This window comes from Rhagoletis zephyria, unplaced genomic scaffold (genome assembly GCF_001687245.7).
Source record: "Rhagoletis zephyria isolate East Lansing unplaced genomic scaffold, Rhagoletis_zephyria_1.1 Rzeph_scaffold_00337, whole genome shotgun sequence".
In the NCBI taxonomy this organism is placed as follows: domain Eukaryota; kingdom Metazoa; phylum Arthropoda; class Insecta; order Diptera; family Tephritidae; genus Rhagoletis; species Rhagoletis zephyria.
This window is the reverse complement of record NW_016157421.1, coordinates 33,218-52,563: the sequence shown is the minus strand read 5'-3', so window position 1 is coordinate 52,563 and position 19,346 is coordinate 33,218. Positions and strand designations below refer to the sequence as shown.

The window sequence follows — 19,346 nt, the reverse complement described above, 5'->3', positions numbered from 1 at the left end:
TTGAAATACGTGTTGTCATTGCATTGCATGCCTACTTACTGTTTATGTATTCGCCATTATATAGCCAGGACACGTCCGGACGGGGATCACCTTTTACAAAACACTTGACCGTGGCATCACGCCCCTCACCCGCCGATTGCACCAGCTCCGTTTTTTCAAAGGAGATTTTCTCTTAAATGCCGAGTTGTTGTTGTTGTTATTGGCGAGGATGATGTGGTAGGTAGTATTTGTTGTAGCGAATGAATAGTAGATAGATTTTTTTTTTTGAGTGTTGATTTTTTTTTTTTTGGTCCATTCAAACAGCAACCGCAATGAGTAAGGCGGGCATCAAAAGAGACCACAACAAAGCAGCGTTTACGAAGCGATAAATGGGGCGTATGAGTAACCAGTGATAATAAGGGTTTTAGTAGAGTAGGTTCGTGGTGTGTGTGTGTGTGTGTGTGAATATAATGCAAACGAAGTTAGTCGACCACACATGGCAAAGGCAGCACGAAGAAGCGATGAGTAAGCAAATGTTTAGAAGAAATAAAAAGCAATAGAAAAAGGATAGAATATTTAATAACGGGTGATTTTTTTGAGGTTAGGATTTTCATGCATTAGTATTTGACAGATCACGTGGGATTTCAGACATGGTGTCAAAGAGAAAGATGCTCAGTATGCTTTGACATTTCATCATGAATAGACTTACTAACGAGCAACGCTTGCAAATCATTGAATTTTATTACCAAAATCAGTGTTCGGTTCGCTTTACGTCCGATTTATGGTCTACATAATCGACCAAGTGAGCAAACAATTAATGCGATTGTGACCAAGTTTCGCACTCAGTTTACTTTATTGGACATTAAACCAACCACACGAATGCGTACAGTGCGTACAGAAGAGAATATTGCGTCTGTTTCTGAGAGTGTTGCTGAAGACCGTGAAATGTCGATTCGTCGCCGTTCGCAGCAATTGGGTTTGCGAAACACATTTCGAACCGAACACTGATTTTGGTAATAAAATTCAATGATTTGCAAGCGTTGCTCGTTAGTAAGTCTATTCATGATGAAATGTCAAAGCATACTGAGCATCTTTCTCTTTGACACCATGTCTGAAATCCCACGTGATCTGTCAAATACTAATGCATGAAAATCCTAACCTCAAAAAAATCACCCGTTAGTAGACAATACAAGTATGTAGGTATGCAGTTATGTACATACATTCATGGGTATAGGCATTTAAATTCATGTGTATTTGTGTGCGCATGTATGCTTGTGTAAGCGTTTATTTTCCAATGATAACCCTGGCAAGGAAGTCGTTTGTGACACTTTCAACAATGCTTAAATTAGTACAAGTATTTTGAGGAGTCCTGTATGTATGTGTGAACATAAAAATCAACATATGAGTGGGTGTGTGTGTGGGTGTATGTACATATGTGTGCGCATGGCCACTTGTATAAATTACGCAAGATAAACCTGCACGGAAGTTAACGTACGATTTACGAGCAGCTCAAAAGACTTCCTCGCCTCCCCGCTGGCTACCGCCACAGCGCCGGCATCCGTTGTTGCTGCAGCTGCTGCTGATGATGCTTCATTGTTGTTATTGTTGTTGTTGGTCACAGTAGCTTCACACGTCCAGTTGCCTTTGTCCGTCAACGCTATGTGCTCAAAGACCAGCGCCAAAAATCCTGTGATTGCATGGAAGGCATAATGAAACGAGAATGGCAGAGAGAGAGAGAGAAGAGCAAAGTGTAAAGTGCAAAAGCAACAAAAGACGAAAAAGAAGCAAAGGCAGAATAAGAAGAAGACAAATAATCAGTAGTGAAAACTTAACTGAACTCTGTCGGCGTTGGGGGTCGGGGTATGCGAAAATGAATAAATGAATTGAAAGCGAAAATTTTACTTTATTGCTGTAATCCGAAAAGTTGCCAACAGCAACAACACACTTGTATATAGTACAAATAAGTATGAAATTGTGCGCCACTTCACATACCGACAAACACAAACGAAAAGGCAAAGGCACGCTAAAAATTACAGACTCATATACTCGCTTCCACTTTCATAGGGACACATGTAATCGAGATTTATGAAAGGATAATTCTTTTTCGTTTATTTTCATTTGAGTAATTTGCATTTGTATAAGAGTGTGGTTCGTTGGTTGGTTGGTCGCATGGTTGGTTGGCATTTCTTTCTACTTTTCTTTTCTGTTACTTGCACCGTCAGCACGTCAACATCAGTGGCATAGTAATTTGCGGGAAGATCAATGGCTCATCATTTGGGTTTTGAAAGTTTTGAAGCAAGCAAGCATGGTGACCCAAGTAAATAGAACATATCTATGTATGTATGTATGACTGTACACTAGACTGGGTCGCTGCTCATACGAGAGAAAAAAAAAATGTAATTATCTGGCATGTGCTGAAAACTGTTTTCGCATGAATTTCGTTTAGGATTCGGATTTATATTAAATACACATATCGGATTAAAACTACTTACTTACAGAGCAATTCCAGCAAAGAAAGTCTCTCGTAAGACAAATGAATGGCAAGAGATGGCAAGATAGATCCAAATATTTTTTGTAATTTTAGTACAAAAGTCTTATAAAAAAGGTCTCTCGTTCAGCACTCGTGGTGAAAAGCTATTTTGAGAGAAAGCACTTGCATATCATTTAGCTCGAGTCGCTGCAACAGTCACAATAGCCGAGTGAACAAAGTCGAGTCGAGTTGTAACTTACATTTATTTTCTTAATTTAATTTTCTTTTAATTTTTAGATGTTATTTATTTAAGGAGATTATTTTTTTTATTTCATTTAATTTTTTGGAAACTACTTTATTTTTTTCCTTCTTTTAAGTAATATTTTTTTATTTTTTTCAAATTAATTTTCTTTTAATTTTTAGATTTTATTATTTAAAAAAGAAAAATTAATTTTTTTGATTGCATATTTATTTGGTTTCTTCAGTTTAATTTGTTGTTCTTTTAATAACATCATTTGTCTTAATTTTTATTGTATTGTTTTAAAATTAAAAATATATTTCTTTTATTCAATCTAATTTTTAGCATCTTATAAATTTTTTTTTCTTTTTTTAAGTCTAATTTTCCTTTAATTTTTAGATTTGCAAAAATAAAAATACATAGGAACCGCCATTTTGTTTTTTTTTTTTGAAATTTGGATATCAAATTCGGAACGACCGGCAACAAAAACAATGTTTATAAGAAAGTAACGCTTAAGTTTTAACCCTTTTAAGTGTGTGTAGAATTTTGGTACAAAAGCAAGTCTCATGGCCCAGTGTGCACAAGCAAATGATATCCACACCAGAGAATTTCTGGGCAGTTTTAATACAATTATACTCGGGTAATTAAACCTTTGTCTACAGGAAGCATTTCAGCCAGTTAGGGCTAACGCGCCAGTAGCTAAAGACGAAGTGAGGTCGGACACAGAGTATGCCTATTTGACAATATCCTGACATAAGTATCAGTGCAGAGCCAGAGCGTTGACGCTTGGTTAGCACAGGAAACTCCTTTGATTGCCTATGGTCCACTGCTGGCGAGAAGGACCTTGCATCTATGCAGGCCGCGGTTTTCCATCCAGCCCATCTAGCCCATCTTTACAGGAATACCTCTAAAGGGATTCATAGCAGTCAAAAATACCTTTTCTATTATATATATAACACATTTTTAAATCGGGTATAAAATAAAATTGTTATGAAGAAAACTTGGTATTTGCTGCTGGAAATTTGTGTGACCACAAAAAACTTAACCAAATAAGGTATTCAACTGAAGGGGGCCTCCCACTTAATAAAGCAGTTTTTTTAGCGACCCAGGCTAATGTCCATGCATTGCTTACTAACGAGACACGTTCGATTGTTAGCAGCAATATGACTCATCGCTCGGGTGGAGCGATTTTGCCACTTTTAGGAGCTACTGATATCAACCCATTACTCATTACTTATTCAATCAGTAGGGAGTGCAGGTACTACCTATGCCAATGATGTGGTAATTGTTGTAGCCGGGCTATTTGCTTCTGTGTTGAGCAAAATCGCGGATGGAGATAAACTTGGTCGGCAGGCTAAGGTATAGGGTCTTAGAGTCAACATAGAAAAAGTCACAAAATTACTTCTAGATCCCAGGACCGTCTTGAGACAGCCCTTATTCATTCAGTTTATAGTAATAAACTTGGTCTTTTAAAATTACCGTTAAAATTTTACCATTGTTTTGGGAATCCCAAAAGTTAATTTGACTGCATTAGTAACTTGCTTCGTCATTCCAATTTGAAATTTACCGAGAGTCAACCGAAACTCGGGCACCAGAGGTCATATGAGGCATCTTGGTTCTGCTACTGGGAATTTGCTTTATGTATAAATTTTGCAGATTTTTATTGAAATATTGTGTACTTTGGCATCAGTCAGATTCGGATTCGTCAGCTTTGAAGTTTTCTTATATATCAAAGTGCTCTGTAGCCCGGAAATTGTATACCCGAACAGTCTTAGGCATGTCGCTAGGAAGTCGACGGCGAGTTAGGTTCCTACCTCGTAATAGGCTTTAAATTACGATGTTGATATGCTCAGAGAGCATATCCCGTATCTGTACAAGTTATACAGGCTTCAATAGCCATCAGTTGGGATGAGTTCAAAAAGATAAAGCTAAATTACGTACAGGCCTTCTTCTGACTTCATCTGAACTGTTTTCTGCAAGTTTACGCCTGTTTCCATGTCTTATCCAGCGAGTTTAGTCATGAATGCGCTATAACCGATTGAGAGATTCGATCGTCTCTTGATCGTATGTTTTTCAAGGTAAAATCCTTAATGTTTTTCTCGGACTAAAATGACTGTGATGTTAGCGTTGCTGACTGCTACAACTGAAAACAGTACTAAGATTAACTGCTGTATGTCCTCGAGGAATGCAAGCCTGGCAGGGAAAACAGGAAATGGGATAGACATGGCTTGACTTTGTGGAGCGGGGACTCCGGGGTCTTGCTTTTTACCGATGCAAATGAAGGAAAATGAGACCAAAGGCACTTGTAGTGAGCATAGGAGCGCTGTCACTTAGTATCAGTACCTCCAAAATCTGATAGAGCCGGGTCGATTTTTCTGCATAACCAGAACCTGATAGCATCAAAATATCGACCAAGCTATTTAATTGTACTCTAAAGAAAGAACGAAGATGCGAATTGATCAGGTTGGGATAGACGATTTGAGCGCCGGTATTGAATAAGAACTTAACGAAATTACCTGGATATCAATTTGAAAAAAATTCAGCAGCAAGACATAGTTAAACGGAAGGGAAAAATTAAAGTGGACAATGGCAGCAGCGCGAGAGTGGGAGTAGAATTAATAGCGAGTCAGGTTGACATGACAATGAAAGGGCGCCAAGCTGCCAAAAATTGTTGTAACACATGTCATTTATTCGCTTGAATTGTATTGTGAAATAATTACAATTGTTAGAACCAAAATCAATGGAGAAACTTATTACCATACAAGTACATAGAATAGCACACAGACACATGGGCGGCATGTAGCAGAAAAATTTATAAGGGCAGCATTATATTTAGTTGCTAAGTTACTTTTCTTCACTTTGTACGTTTGCATTTCCTACTAATGAAACTAAGAAAGAAATTAATGAATGTAATGAATGGAAATATTTGCTCTGAATTCGTAAACAACTTTTTGCTTTACCCACCTGTTTTCTTTTCGATATGCACGCGCCCCTTTGTATTCTCTCTTGCCACCCCTTTGGGGTCTTTCCACTTCGCACTCACATCTTTTTGTACTGTTTTACAGAATATAATGAAGGAATCATTTACAAAATGTGTGATAGATGGTGTTGAGGGTGCCAAAGTTAGCCAGCTGCCATCGAATTGACCAAGTACAGCAACTGCAATAAAAAATTAGAGAGAAAAAAGTGCAATCAATTGACAAGCAAGACAAAGTTATACGTAGGTACATACATATATGTATCTATAATATAATGTTTTCCTTTTTGTGTCTGAAGGTGTATTACTTGTGTAAAAAATTATAAATAAACATTTTATTCTAAATAAATAAATCACAAACACCAAATCATGACTTCCTAAAAGCAATAAGCAGAGGCCCTTAGACTGAATGCTCTTTATGGAGGTCATGTGCTTGTAGATGCTGTGATCCTCAGAATCGAAGTTTGGACCTGGTAAGTGCTGTCAACAAAAAGTGCTGTTGATTACAAAAAAAATTTCTTAAGCAGTGATCACACGATGAAAGTCTCCGAGAAATTATTTAACAAAAAATAAAAGCAGCAAAACAGTCGTTATTTTTTTATTTTATTATTTTATATATGCGGCTAATGGAGAATTTAATTGGCTTTCATTTGCAATACTTCGTATTACGATTGTTATATTGGTTCGTAAGATATAGGTGGTTAAGTGGAACCACTCTTTTTTTTTAAGCTGAATAACGGTAAATTGCAAATACCTACGTCGAAAACGTATCCATAGAAAAAAAATTTACTTGATTTTCGGAATCATCGGAATCAATTCTACATAGGATTTGGATAGTGGCGTCTGGAGAACAAAAACCAAACGAAAATTTGTGATCCAGTGTTATTTACTTTTTTCTGTAAATACGTATACGACGCTATGATTTTTTTACATGTGTACATACATAGGTACAACGACATGGACACCGACGCTCCAGCTCTAAAAGTATTCAACTCGGAACCCGCTGGTGGTAGCAGAGGAAGAGGGTGGCCCCCACTGCGATGGAAAGATCAGCTGGAGACGGACTTGGCGGTTACAGCGCGAAATAAGAAGAAGAAGACATACATAGCTATGAAATATCGTCGATAGTATCGATAATCATGTACTGCCGATAGTCAGCACCATCGATACTATTTTAAAGTTAAAGTTTCATCACTAGGAATTAGGGGACAGTGTCTTTAAACCAGGGTACGAAAATAAACTGTACAAAACAATTCCCATTTGCTCATCGATCATCATATCATTTGTGGTTTTGTACAGTTTTGTACATAGTCAGAAACAAATTGTAAGATTCACTGTCATTTTCCCCAACGAGAAACGTTTGCTTTTCGTTTGTGACAATTGTACCATAGGGTACGTTTTATATGTATGCAAACGTTTCAATTACGTGAAAAATAATTTTTTCTGTAAATTTTCAAATCCAATTCAATTAAAAAACATTTTTATTTTTTTTATTCATTGCAGCCATTCATTTTGTATTTAGTTATTGCATATATGTACATATATTTATGTGTACATATATTTTCCCTGCACGATTCATTTCGTTTGCTGTTTCGTCTGTAACTACTAAACTACTGTAGTGTACTATCGCCAAAGTGAACTCAGCCGAACTGTTGAAGTAATAAACGAAACGAAATAGTAACGTACAATATAGTTTATTTTCGTACACTGCTTTAAACCCGCTTCTGACTAGGGTGACCATGTCATCTGCTTTGCTCTGAATAGCGAAGCCCTTGACTCTTTTCCCGGCGGTAGGTTTTCTATTCAGCGGCATGGAGAAACGTTAACCCTTTGCGCGGAACAAATAAGAAATTATTCCATGTAATCGCCTCTTTGTGTTCCACGAAATTTTCAATTTTCCTCCTGAGACTCTGAAGAGCGTGGAAGGTAGATTTTATTGGCAAATAGGCCAATTTAGTTCCTTACAAAGAGTTATTTGTAAAAAAAACTGACCTACAATTCTTCCTGTGGGCCGGTATAACTTTCATTGATGTGCGCGTACCACACTCTCTTTTTCGATTATTCAGTTTAGGCTCAATTTATTCAGTTATTTTTCCCTTCTCCTTAATAAATTTACTCCTTGCCCTCAGGTGGGCGTGGTTATTGTTCGATTTCAAAAATTTTCAATTTCACTTTAATTAATATTCGCACCCAGTTTGGTGGGGGGGGGGGTTATTATTAATGGGCCAACTTTTCAAAAATTTTATATGTTGTATGCCAAAAATTTACTTAACATACCAAAATCAACAATTTGGATCCAGTTTTTGGGAAAGTATCATAGTTTAAGTGTTTTTCGAAAATTCTGTTATATGTGCCCGATTTCGGTCATTTTCAATATCAACCTATCCTGTATAAAGAGTAAAATAGATGCCAAATTTCGTTGAGATATCTAACTGTTTACTCGAGTTATGGTGTGCACGGACGAAGGGACAGACATGGCTTAGTTGACTTCTTCTTTTTGTCTCGATTCATTTAGACTGTTACAAACAACGAGCAAAGTTATAATACCGTTGTATACAAGTGCGCTCAAGTATAAAAACCTTGAAAAATTATGTTAATAAAAAAAATATTTTAAATATTTTTACCTACCCAGTATCTCGAAATTATATGAAAAAAATATTTTGGAAATGTATTTAAAAAAAAAATACTTAGCCGTTTTGACAAGCAATTTATGTAAGTGTCAGTTTCCGTTGTAAATTCAAAAAAAAAAAAATCATTTTCATTTAGATCGCATACATGAACTGTGTATGCATTACACTGTGTCAAATAAAACTAATGTTTATTTTCTTTGGGTTTCATATAAGAATTTCGTTGTCGGTAGCAAAAAAATAATTGTGGCAAAATTTCAGCCCTCTATCTCCATTTTTCAGTAAGCGCTCGTAAAAATATGAATTTTTTATGAAAATTGTTTTTACCGCTACCTTTATTTACGACCCTCTTGTAAACCATTCAATTTTAGTATAACGAGTTCAATTTTTAAGTAGCAAGGACTAACGGTTGATTTTTGGCAATTTTTTAGTTAGTCAGTCGTTTTCTTCCATACAAAGTGCGTCCGACGACTTGTTTATATGGAAAAAATAAACGAAACTCTTTAACAAAAAACTGCCAAAAATCAACGGTAAATCCTAGCCCCTTAAAATTTGCAGTTTTTGTACTAAAAGTCAATGGGCTATAATTTTTTTTTATGTAGCGGAAAAAAATTTGTTTCATAAAAAATATGTATGAAGATAGGCCACAGCTATTTTTTTGTGACCAACAACGAAATTTTCATATGGGACCGAAAGAAAAAAACTTGTTGTTTTGTTTGACACAGTCCAGTACTCATACGTACATGCATATAAATTTCTCGCTGTATTAATAAGATACAAAGAATTACAAAGAAACAATGCAATCCTCATCAAAAATATTCTACCATTAAAGTGATCAAAAATTCCTTTCATTTGATATCCATATTAAGTTGCTTTAGTTAAAACGTGTAGAATCGAAAACAAGTGGCAACCTTACACTAATATCCCAAGGGATAACACTCACTTTATAGGCAAAACGTTGTTAAGGGTTTTTTAGTACCCATAAATAATAGTTTTGCATCTTAGTTTTCTCACCAATGAATTAAATAAATACACAATGGAAAATAGGTGGCAACCCTGTGCATGTTTCTTCAGTTTGTAACAATTTTGAATTGATGATACACTTATCTGCATATTCTCGGAGATAACAACTACATATCTAGATAAGCATAAAATGCAAAACATTCTCTAAATAAAACAATTTCAATAAAATCGTTAGAGCCGTTAGCGAGAAACCTGTCGATAGATAAAATTTTACCCACCCCAAATATCACACCCAAATTAATATTTTTATGTTCCGGAAGCACATTAATGCTTATTGAAAAATGTACGGTAACTGTAAAGCGCAAAATTATTAAGCTTTGGTAGTTTCTTATTAATTTGATCAGGCTATAAAGTTGCTGTAAATATATACATACACATGCATGCATGTATGTATTTCTTGCAATTCAATTTTTTCTATAGTCATTGCATTTTAGAGTCCGACCGATTAATCGGCATCGGCATCGGCATCGGCTAGTATCGGCACAAAATTGAGCATCGGCATCCGCATCGGCATCGTCCTTTTTCGCCGATTCTTTGGAATTTCTTTTCAAATGTTCAGGTGAAGCGACAGCCAACTTTAAAAAACATTTGCAGACAGCTCACAAAAATTATTATTTTTTTTGTTGAAGGTGTTTCACGTTTTTTTCCATACAAAAGTAGGTGCGACAATTTTCTTTTATATGGAGAAGACTGCCAGCAAAAAAAAATTGGCAAAACTTAACGGGATTTTATAGCAGCTTAAAAATTGCCTTACCTTAAGGTATGGGGGCTATGTTCAAATGTTGTAGTTGTAATTTTTAGAGCTTCACAAAAACGCTTATTGCACGAGAACTAATAAAGCGATTTCAAAGAAAAGTGTGGCGTTTCAAAGATAAAATTCCAAACCTGTCGACAGATTCATTTTTGTAAATAACCAATTCGGTTTCTGTCGTAAAAACAACGGTAAACATTGCCTTATTTTGGGGTCAATTTTGAGCCTTTAAAGTGCTCTAGCAACTTATTGTTGGCATATATAACTTTCATTTTCGGGATATAGGTTCTTTGGAGCAGTAGAAATATTATCGGGTACAAATTTTATATAAATTTAACAAATATTGAGCATTTTAAGGCAAAAAATTGTTGAAAAAATTTGCAAATTTTTTTCATTACCAAAATGCTCGAAAACCGCTCGAATGATTTTGTTTTTGTTTTCTTTAATCAAAAATTCAAGAGTTTTCCTTTCGTTTGGTATATGGGAAGTATTGGTTGATATCTTCTATATATGTTTATTTTATTCAAATATATGGGCATAAATGATTTTCCATACAAAATCACCTCGTCATCATTTTGCAAACACGTGCATATGTTGGAAGTGTGGGAAGGAGACAAAAAGTATGTATGCGTATGTAATGCGGCTTTTGATAAACAGAGGCGCGCTATTTATAACCTAATCGCAGCGTGTGTACATATGTAAATACATACATACGTACATATGTTGATTGCAGTTAATGTGGATCTGTTTCTATTTTTAGTAATCTATGTATGTCTATACATACATATGTACATACATATTATATATGTACATACATATATGAACACATGTATGCATAATACGCGAAGACTTTTCGAAGTGAAACAACATTTAGAAAAAGTCCAATCCAAGAATAAAAGTAAAGGTGAGGACGTACATAGATAAAGAAAAGGATAAAGGCCAAGGTAAAAATAAACACAAAAACAAAGTTGAGTAAAGATAAAGGCAAACATGAAGACCAAGGTAAATTTAAACACTTTACTTATATGTATAAGTGCAAAGGTGAAGGGGAATATGTATATGAAGAATATGATAAACATAAAAATAAAAACAAAGATAAATATAAAGAAAAAGATGCGGATGAGGATACCGATAAAAGTATAGATGAAGATAGAGGAAGAAAGATTAAAATAAAGGTAGTTGTAGAGAAAAGGATATAGATAAAGGCACAGAGACTCAATCTCGGAACTATTTCGGGATTTTAGGGATTCTCGGGACTTATCGATATAATCGATATTTTGTTGGTTTTTTTATCGATTTTGTTATCGAAATTTTTATCGATATTGTTATTGATTTTGCCATCGATATTTTTGGAACTTATCGATATAATGATCGATATTTTTTCGATTTTGTTATCGATATTTTTTCTCGATTTTGTTATCGATATTTTTATTGATTTTGTTGTCGATTTTGTTATCGACACTGTTATCGATTTTATGATCGATTATTTATCGATTTTGTAATCGATATTTTTATCGTTTTTTTTTATCGATATTTTTATAGATTTTGTTGTCGGTATTTTAATCGATTCTGTAATCGATATTTTTATCGGTTTTGTTATCGATATTTTTTTATCGATTTTGTTATCGATTTTCCTATCGATTGTGCAATCGATTTTGCCATCGATATTATTACCGATTTTGCTATCGATTTTGTCATCGATACTTTTATCGGTTTAGTTACCGATATTTTTATCGATTTTGCTATCGCTATTGTTATAAATTTTTTATAGGTTTTATATTCGATATTTTTATTGATGTTGTTATCGATATTGTTATCGATATTTTTATGGATTTTGTTATCGACTTTATAATCGATTTTGCTATCGACTTTGTTATCGATTTTGTAATCGATTTTTTTGATAGATTTCGTAATCAGTGTTGTTATCGATTTTGTTATCGGTATTTTTATCGATTTTGCTATCGATTTTGCTTTCGATATTATTTTCGATTTTGATATCAATATTTTCATCGATTTCTTTATCGATGTTTTTATCGATTTTGCTATCGATATTATTATCGCTTTTGTTATCGATATTTTTTGCTTAGTGTGTACTTTCGTTTTTTACTTGGATATGCTCTTTACCATACCACGTATTCTACGTTTAAATTTAGCGGCTGTATCTCCGATACAGCCTGCAGACCAAGACGAAGGCGCTGGACTGTTCCTTTTTTTTTTAACTCCGTGAAATGAACTGATTTTATGAATTAACAGGCTAACATAATATTCGCGGCTTGCGTTTTGGTACGCACGACGTCGAATTTGTTTTTTTGCGTCACCCGAAATTGGCTTGCGTGCGTTTGCATTTGATTTCATTGAGCGAAACGTCAAATCAAAATGTCACGCAGAACAAAAATTGGAAATTGAGTTAGCTTCATACGCACGCCGTTCAATTTCGGTTGATCTCATACAAGTTGCATGTGCATGAGAAATTTTTGACAATAAATTGGCGGCGTGCGTGAATATTAGGTTAGCCTGTAATACATTTATTTGTAATTTTTTATGGAATCGGCATCGGCATTGGCATCGGCCGATTCTTTCCCCATAAGCCGATTAATCGGCATCGGCATCGGTACCTGAAAAAAAATTGGAATCGGTCGGACTCTATTGCTTTTGTTATACAAGGATGTTAAAATTTCAGTTTTCAATTAAATAAATGAGCAAAAACAACATCATAAAAAATGTTACACTTTCGTTTTGTTTTTGCTTGAATTTTCACGAGAATTTCGCTCAAACCTATCATAAGTATGTATGTATGTATGTATTCAATGTACGTACACTTCATTGTAAATTTACTACATAGTACTTTCGATTTTCATCCTTTGTAGTTACAGTAACTTGCCAACTTTTTATTGCTGAAATTGTTTGCTGCTCCTTTAATGGAGCAAATTCACAGCACGCCTGAGCATAATAAGGTTTTACGCTTTCTTTGAACATGTTTGTATTGCTTTGTATGTATGTATGTATGTATGTATGCATTTGCTGCATTTCAATTTAAAATGGGTTTGCAACAATTTGCCAGCAGCGGCTAGTTAATGTTGAAGCAATTGCAACAATATAAGGTAATGCCTTATTTATTGGATGTAAACTCAAGCGAAAATATCACTTCGAATGAAAAACAAAATTACTGCTTTGATTTGAAGAATTTTTACTATTCACAATAAAAATAGTTTTGTTTGATATTCGAAAATGTTCAATCACAGATTTTATTGTCGAAAATATGACTTGCTTGTTTTTCTTTCCAAAGTGCTCTATAAATCAAGGAATGCCAAGAAAGTCGATGAAATAAAAGTTGCTGCAAAAAAGTTAGTAAACCTAAATGTATGTATCTATATAAAATAATAAAACTTCCTACTGAGTAACTTACTAGCCGAAAATGAATCTTTCTGCGCCTAAAGATAGGCCATACTAACTTCATATATGCACATTATCACGCATTACAGCCAATATGGAAGTTTGTCGGTAAACGCCGATATTTGACTGCTTTATAATAATTAATTTCACAGTGGCTATTAAGACGAGCTGCACCTTTATTTGCTTGCCAAACATGTTTGTAATTCTCAATTAGCTTATAAAATTCTTAAAACACATACCTTGCGCATCGATGGAAAATTAAAGTTACCACAAAACTCGACACAAAGGCGAATTAATATGAGTTGATAGCAGGAGTACAAAAACAAAAATTTGCAAGTATGCTGCTTTTGCTTTGGCGGCATAAACTGTCAAAATCTGTAACAAAATTTTTCAATTTGACATTAGTAGCCCTGCGGCGAAACACATACACAAAATCAGCTGATCTAAATAGTAACACCACCTTTTATAAATTCGCTTTGCTCGTCACTTTTCATTTCCAATTTTAATTTTTTTCCGAAGAACGTTAAATAATAGAAGTTATCGAAAATTTAAAGAATATGTAAATATATTTTGGCGGCCCATTTTTAAAGGTTTAACTTTCTACTCTCAAAAGAAAGCCGCCTAGAAATTCTCTATGAAATGTCCTTAGTCTGCATGGTACCTGGCATGTTCTCCTTAATAGAGTTTGTTTTAAGAGTGCCAAAATGGGCTATACATAGCATAGAGAAACTGAAGCTATGTATACAGATTCTTCTGGCGCTGAAAAAGTTTTCTTCACCAAAATTATTTGTAAATCTTATCTCATTGGTCATTTATGTGTCTGGACAATTATGGCCCTATACGCAAAGACTTTCGCTTTCAAAGAATATCGAATGTTGACCTCCGTAGCTGAGAGAGCTCGAAGGTGATATAAGACCGCAAATTATATGGAACGTATTACCAACACCAGACTCCTTCAAGGGAGAAATGGAAAACAGTTGAGGCCACGTAAGAAACATCAATCTATGTCTGCACGGATGAATCAAAGTTTGATCAAAAGGTAATGGTAAATATTATGCGATTTTTAAGAAATTCGGATAGTATCTTACTTTGAAACAGAAAAATGCAAATCTCCAAAAAAAAAATCGGCCCACTTCTACGTCCGCCAGCCAATATAAAAACCAAATTTCATAAAAACCGTACAATATCTAACAGATGTGGGCAAATCCCACGAGTTGTTATATTTTGTGGTGGCACACTTATTTTAGACCGTGAATTATCTTCAGTTTTGCAGAAAGAACAAGATTCCATCTTCAAGTTATATTTAAATGAAAACTTAAAAAAGATATACTAACAAAAGTCAAAATAACAACTCGCGCTCTTATACCCGTAGGTGTGTATCTAATGCCGATTTCGCTTCTACCGAAAAATGCAACCTTCTCTTCGCCATTTATGCACAAACACTAAGAAGAGGGCGATGAGAAGGCAACTCTGTTTTGCAGAAACGAAAACGCCATAACTTATACGCCTCGTAACACTATGCACAGTCAACTAACACGTTTACTCGCGTGCCTTAAGTCCCCTTTCAGACACGTCAAGTCTTGCTTTCAAGTCTGCTCGTTCGTTGGTGAAGGAGGTGGGAAGAGAGGGGGAGAGTACAGACTCCTCCGTACCGTCAATTCGTTTCAAGTTTTCTTGTTCTCTTTTGATCTTTTCGTTGCTTCCCATTTAAAGAACCAGAACTTGAATTGAATTAAAGTTGACGCGTGTGGAAGCAAATAGAAAACACAAAAGAGAATGCGAAAAAACTTGCTTTCAAGACTTGACGTGTCTGAAAGGGGACTAACTCAAAAGTCTTATTATTTAAAAGGAAATAAATATTGGCGTGAAATATTTTTTACAGTATTCTTCACGAATATATACGTATATATATTTATTTCTTCGTGCATATAACAATTTCCAATGTGCCAATAAAGATTATAAAATCAAATTTTTTCGCAAATCATCGCCATCTTATAATCAATGTAGTTCTTTTTTAATTTGGTGGCACACTAGGCTTGTTGTTAGGATGTTGGAAAAATCGTTAAATGTCAGAAATTACAAAGTAGCTGCGGCAGATGTTCTGCCTGCTGGATTTTTTATTTTTTTTTATGACTTTTTTGAAACTTCACTGATATATGAAATACAGCAGCCAACCAGTGGTTGGCAATCACCAACTTGCACGACGTCTAATATGAACATTCTATTTGAAAACTTCCCAAAGTTATTAAAAAAAAAATTATGTTTTTTCGAGTGGCAATAAAAAAATTAGTAATTTCGGTACTTCTTCGCCCAATCAAAAATTCATTCCTAGCCAAAAACACTACACTTACATATCGAATTCCCCTACTACTTTTCCCGGCACATTTCGAGACATTTCAATCTTGGATTTTCTGCCACCCTCGGACGACTGTGCGGCTTTCTTAAAATGGGTGTCCGAAACCTTCCCGCTCACATATAGCCGATTTTTATGTTATGGTAAAACAGCTGATTATCGAAACAGAGGGCGGCCGCTGTGGCGTAGTGGTTAGCAGTGCGCGCTACCATTCCGCAGGGACTGCATTCAAGCCCGGTTCAACCTAATATCAAAAAAAAAAAAAATACCCGATTGTATTTCGGCCTAGAAAAGCCGCTTCTTATAAAAATACTAGCGCCGCACAGTGGCCGGAGAAACCATGTTTTACGCGAAAAACGCATATTTTAAATCTATGATAAATTAACCGGAATAAAGTTATTCTTATTCAAAAATGTGCAACGAACTCAAAAGTGATTAGTATTTTCAAGAATATCTGCTGAGAAAGCCGTTGAATACGCATACTCGCGCCAAAAAGAGTGACGGCCATTTTTATTTCACTAGACCAACTTTAGCAGTTTTTCCAAATAACATAAAGTGTATTAAAATATTAAAAATTTATGTAATTTTTTATATATTTAGCATCATATCATTTATAAGATGCGTCTTAACGAAGCCGAAGTAAATTTATAAAAATCCAATAACGAATATGGCGTCGAAGAATTTAAAAATTACTGAATTTTCATGAAATATGGTATTTAGAGGTTCACAAAAATTCACTCATTACAAATTTCAAACAAGTTTTTGAAAATTCAAAATGCAAAATCCAATATGGCATCCGAAATGTTTAAAAATTCATACCTGAAGAACTTTATTTAAAAATACGAAAACGGCATAAAACTGTTGGTGCACTCAAACTCAAGGCGCACACTAACACATGTGTAAGCGCCAATCTATTATTATTATTATTATGGGGACTTTGAGGGTTTCACACAACTCTGCCTCTAAGAGATTTCCATCAGGCCGACTGCCGCCTAAATCAGCCTGAAGCGAAACGAAAATCAATTTAATTTTTCAATATACTGAAAATTGAAATTTTTTCGTGACAAATTTTAATGAGAACAGCTAGTGGCGATATCCATACTGTGTGCCGTTTTGCGAACCCATTTAATAATATCACTCAATCTGCACTTTTTTCACTCCAAATATCAGAATAACGAATTATTCATAAGTCCATGGAACATAAAGCGGTTTCACCAACTTCATCACACTATAACCGTTGACATTTGAACATTATGAATGCATTAGACGTAGACAAAGCAAGAAAGGACATTTTCAAATGGCTAAAACGGGCGTAGAGCAAAAAATGCAAAAGTAAAAAGGAAAAATGTGAATTAAAATTATAATGCAAAAAGCCCAAATATATGCAATGTAATGTAATTAGTATGTTATTTATGTTAGCATATTAATATATAGATGTCTACATTAGACCATACCACCTTACAAGCAAACAAAAAAATAAAAATAAATTATTTTGCAAGACATTTATAAAAAAGAATGTTACACGCGACAATAAAATTTTTTTAATACTCTAATAATCAAAATAAATTCCTTAAGCAATCGTATAATGATTTGTGGGCGGCTTTAATGTACTGGCATTGTTTATTTATTTATTTAATATATGGTCTACGAACAAACACACTACTAAAAAAATTGAATAAGATAATCTAAAAAATTTCAAAAGATCAATGAAAACATCTTTACACAAAGACAAAGAGAAAGATGAGATCTGGTTAAATTGTTTAAGAGCGCGAGCAATTGATGCATTTCACGCATAGTTTAATTTCTATTAATGCCATGAAAAGGGTAAAAATTTCGAAGTTCTCTTCTTGGAACGTTAAAATTTATTATCCCAAGAAGGGCAGCACAACCAAAATCTCCCTGGGCAATGCCATAAATAAAAGTTAAATAAAGAATTTACCATCTGGTTTGTAAAGATTTAAGACTTAAAAGAGGTATAGGAGCATTATATGATGGAAGAGGATCAGTGAATTGTAAGGAACACTTTTTAAATTCGCTCAATCCTGTTGATTGAAAATTGTTGAAAGGCATTTCAGGCTGATAAGAACTGCGATCTGTTTTTTAAGTACCAGAACGGCATACTTAATGAAGTCAATGAACTATAGTAAAATTGTCTCCTCCAGGCAAGAATAATGATATATCGTACTTTAAGATCTGACTATAAATGCCGAAGATAGAAGCGACAAATTTTTTTTTTAGACTCAGGGGCTATGGCGAACATTTTTTTTGGTGCGGTCTAATGTGCATATATACTATATGTGCGTGAATGGGTGGGTGTATGTATGTATGCTTAAATATGTGTGCGTAATTTTACATGAAAGCACGCATTACCATTTTGACTGACAAGTAGGACGAGTAAATGTAATAGAAATAATAAATCCATTGCTGTTGTTGTTGTTGTTGTTTCGCTTATTATTCTAACACCCGTACTGTTATGTTGTTTTTCTCGCTGTTTTATATATTTTATATCTACTTATCTGCTTGTTGTTGTTGTTTCTTTTGTTGTGGTTGTCACATTAAACGTAATCCACTAAACTACGCGCTTCGGGTTTGTGTTGCGCTCTGCTGGAACCAAGTTTGCTGGCCAGTAATGGCCTATGCTGATGTGTTGCTAAATTATCCTTTTCAATTTGTACGTAATCCTTTATGGACAATTACATAAATCCATGTTGTATACGTTGCTTATTGCCGCCGAATGGTTTGTGGAGCACATACTTACACACATATGTACATAAATTCATAGCACTGGTGGAGAGAAAATGTTTTTCACTGTTATTATGTACAACTTTTTAATGTTTTACATATCTGGTGTAAGACATTTTCTTTTAGACGCTGTTTACACGAGGCAACTTATAAATTATAGGAGCGAGAGCCACGGGGTAAATAGAGGTTGCCGAGTCGGTAGTGTTCGGACAACAGGCTTTCAGCTCTCCAGCGTTGCCGCGAGTAAACCCCGTGTTACGAAATTATTTAAAATTTTAAATTTTTTGTTTCAATTAGAAATTTTGTACGCTTTTATTCGCTTTATTTTATATTATTTCAGTTTATTTTATATTTCATTTCACTGCATTTTATTTTATTTTGTTTCATGTTATTTCCTTTTTAACGTTATTTTTATTCTCTTAATTTATATTGTTTTAATTTATTATTATTTTTTAATTATGTATTATATTTCATTTCATTCTATTTTATTTTGTTAAACGTGGTTTGAGCTCTCTTGCGTCGCCGCGTGTAAACTCCTGGTTAGGCATTTCATTTTATATTATTCTACTTTATTTAATTGTTTTTTTTTTTTTTAATTAATATACTTCATTTCACTTAATTGTATTTTATTTTAATCTTTATTTTTTTTTTATTTGGTTTTACTTTATTTAATTTAACTTAATTTACTTCAATTTAATTTAATATAATTTAGTTTAATTTAATTTAATTTAGTTCAATTTAATTTAATTTAATTGAAATTCATACTCCGCTGCAAACGGGAGGACGGTTGTCT

General features: G+C 34.3%; 1 protein-coding gene across 1 annotated transcript in view; it reads right to left on the bottom strand.

Moving 5' to 3' along the window:
- The window catches only part of LOC108359078 (neural cell adhesion molecule 1), a 39,955-nt gene that overhangs the window by 17,535 nt on the left and 3,074 nt on the right, over positions 1 to 19,346 (bottom strand). The window contains exons 2-5 of the mRNA XM_017610737.1: positions 18,182 to 18,595; positions 5,652 to 5,846; positions 1,475 to 1,666; positions 40 to 171 (exon numbers count right to left, since the gene is read on the bottom strand). Of these exons, the coding sequence (XP_017466226.1) occupies positions 40 to 171; positions 1,475 to 1,666; positions 5,652 to 5,846; positions 18,182 to 18,233 (571 nt within the window). The 5' untranslated portion in view covers positions 18,234 to 18,595. The remainder of the gene's footprint in view (positions 1 to 39; positions 172 to 1,474; positions 1,667 to 5,651; positions 5,847 to 18,181; positions 18,596 to 19,346) is intronic.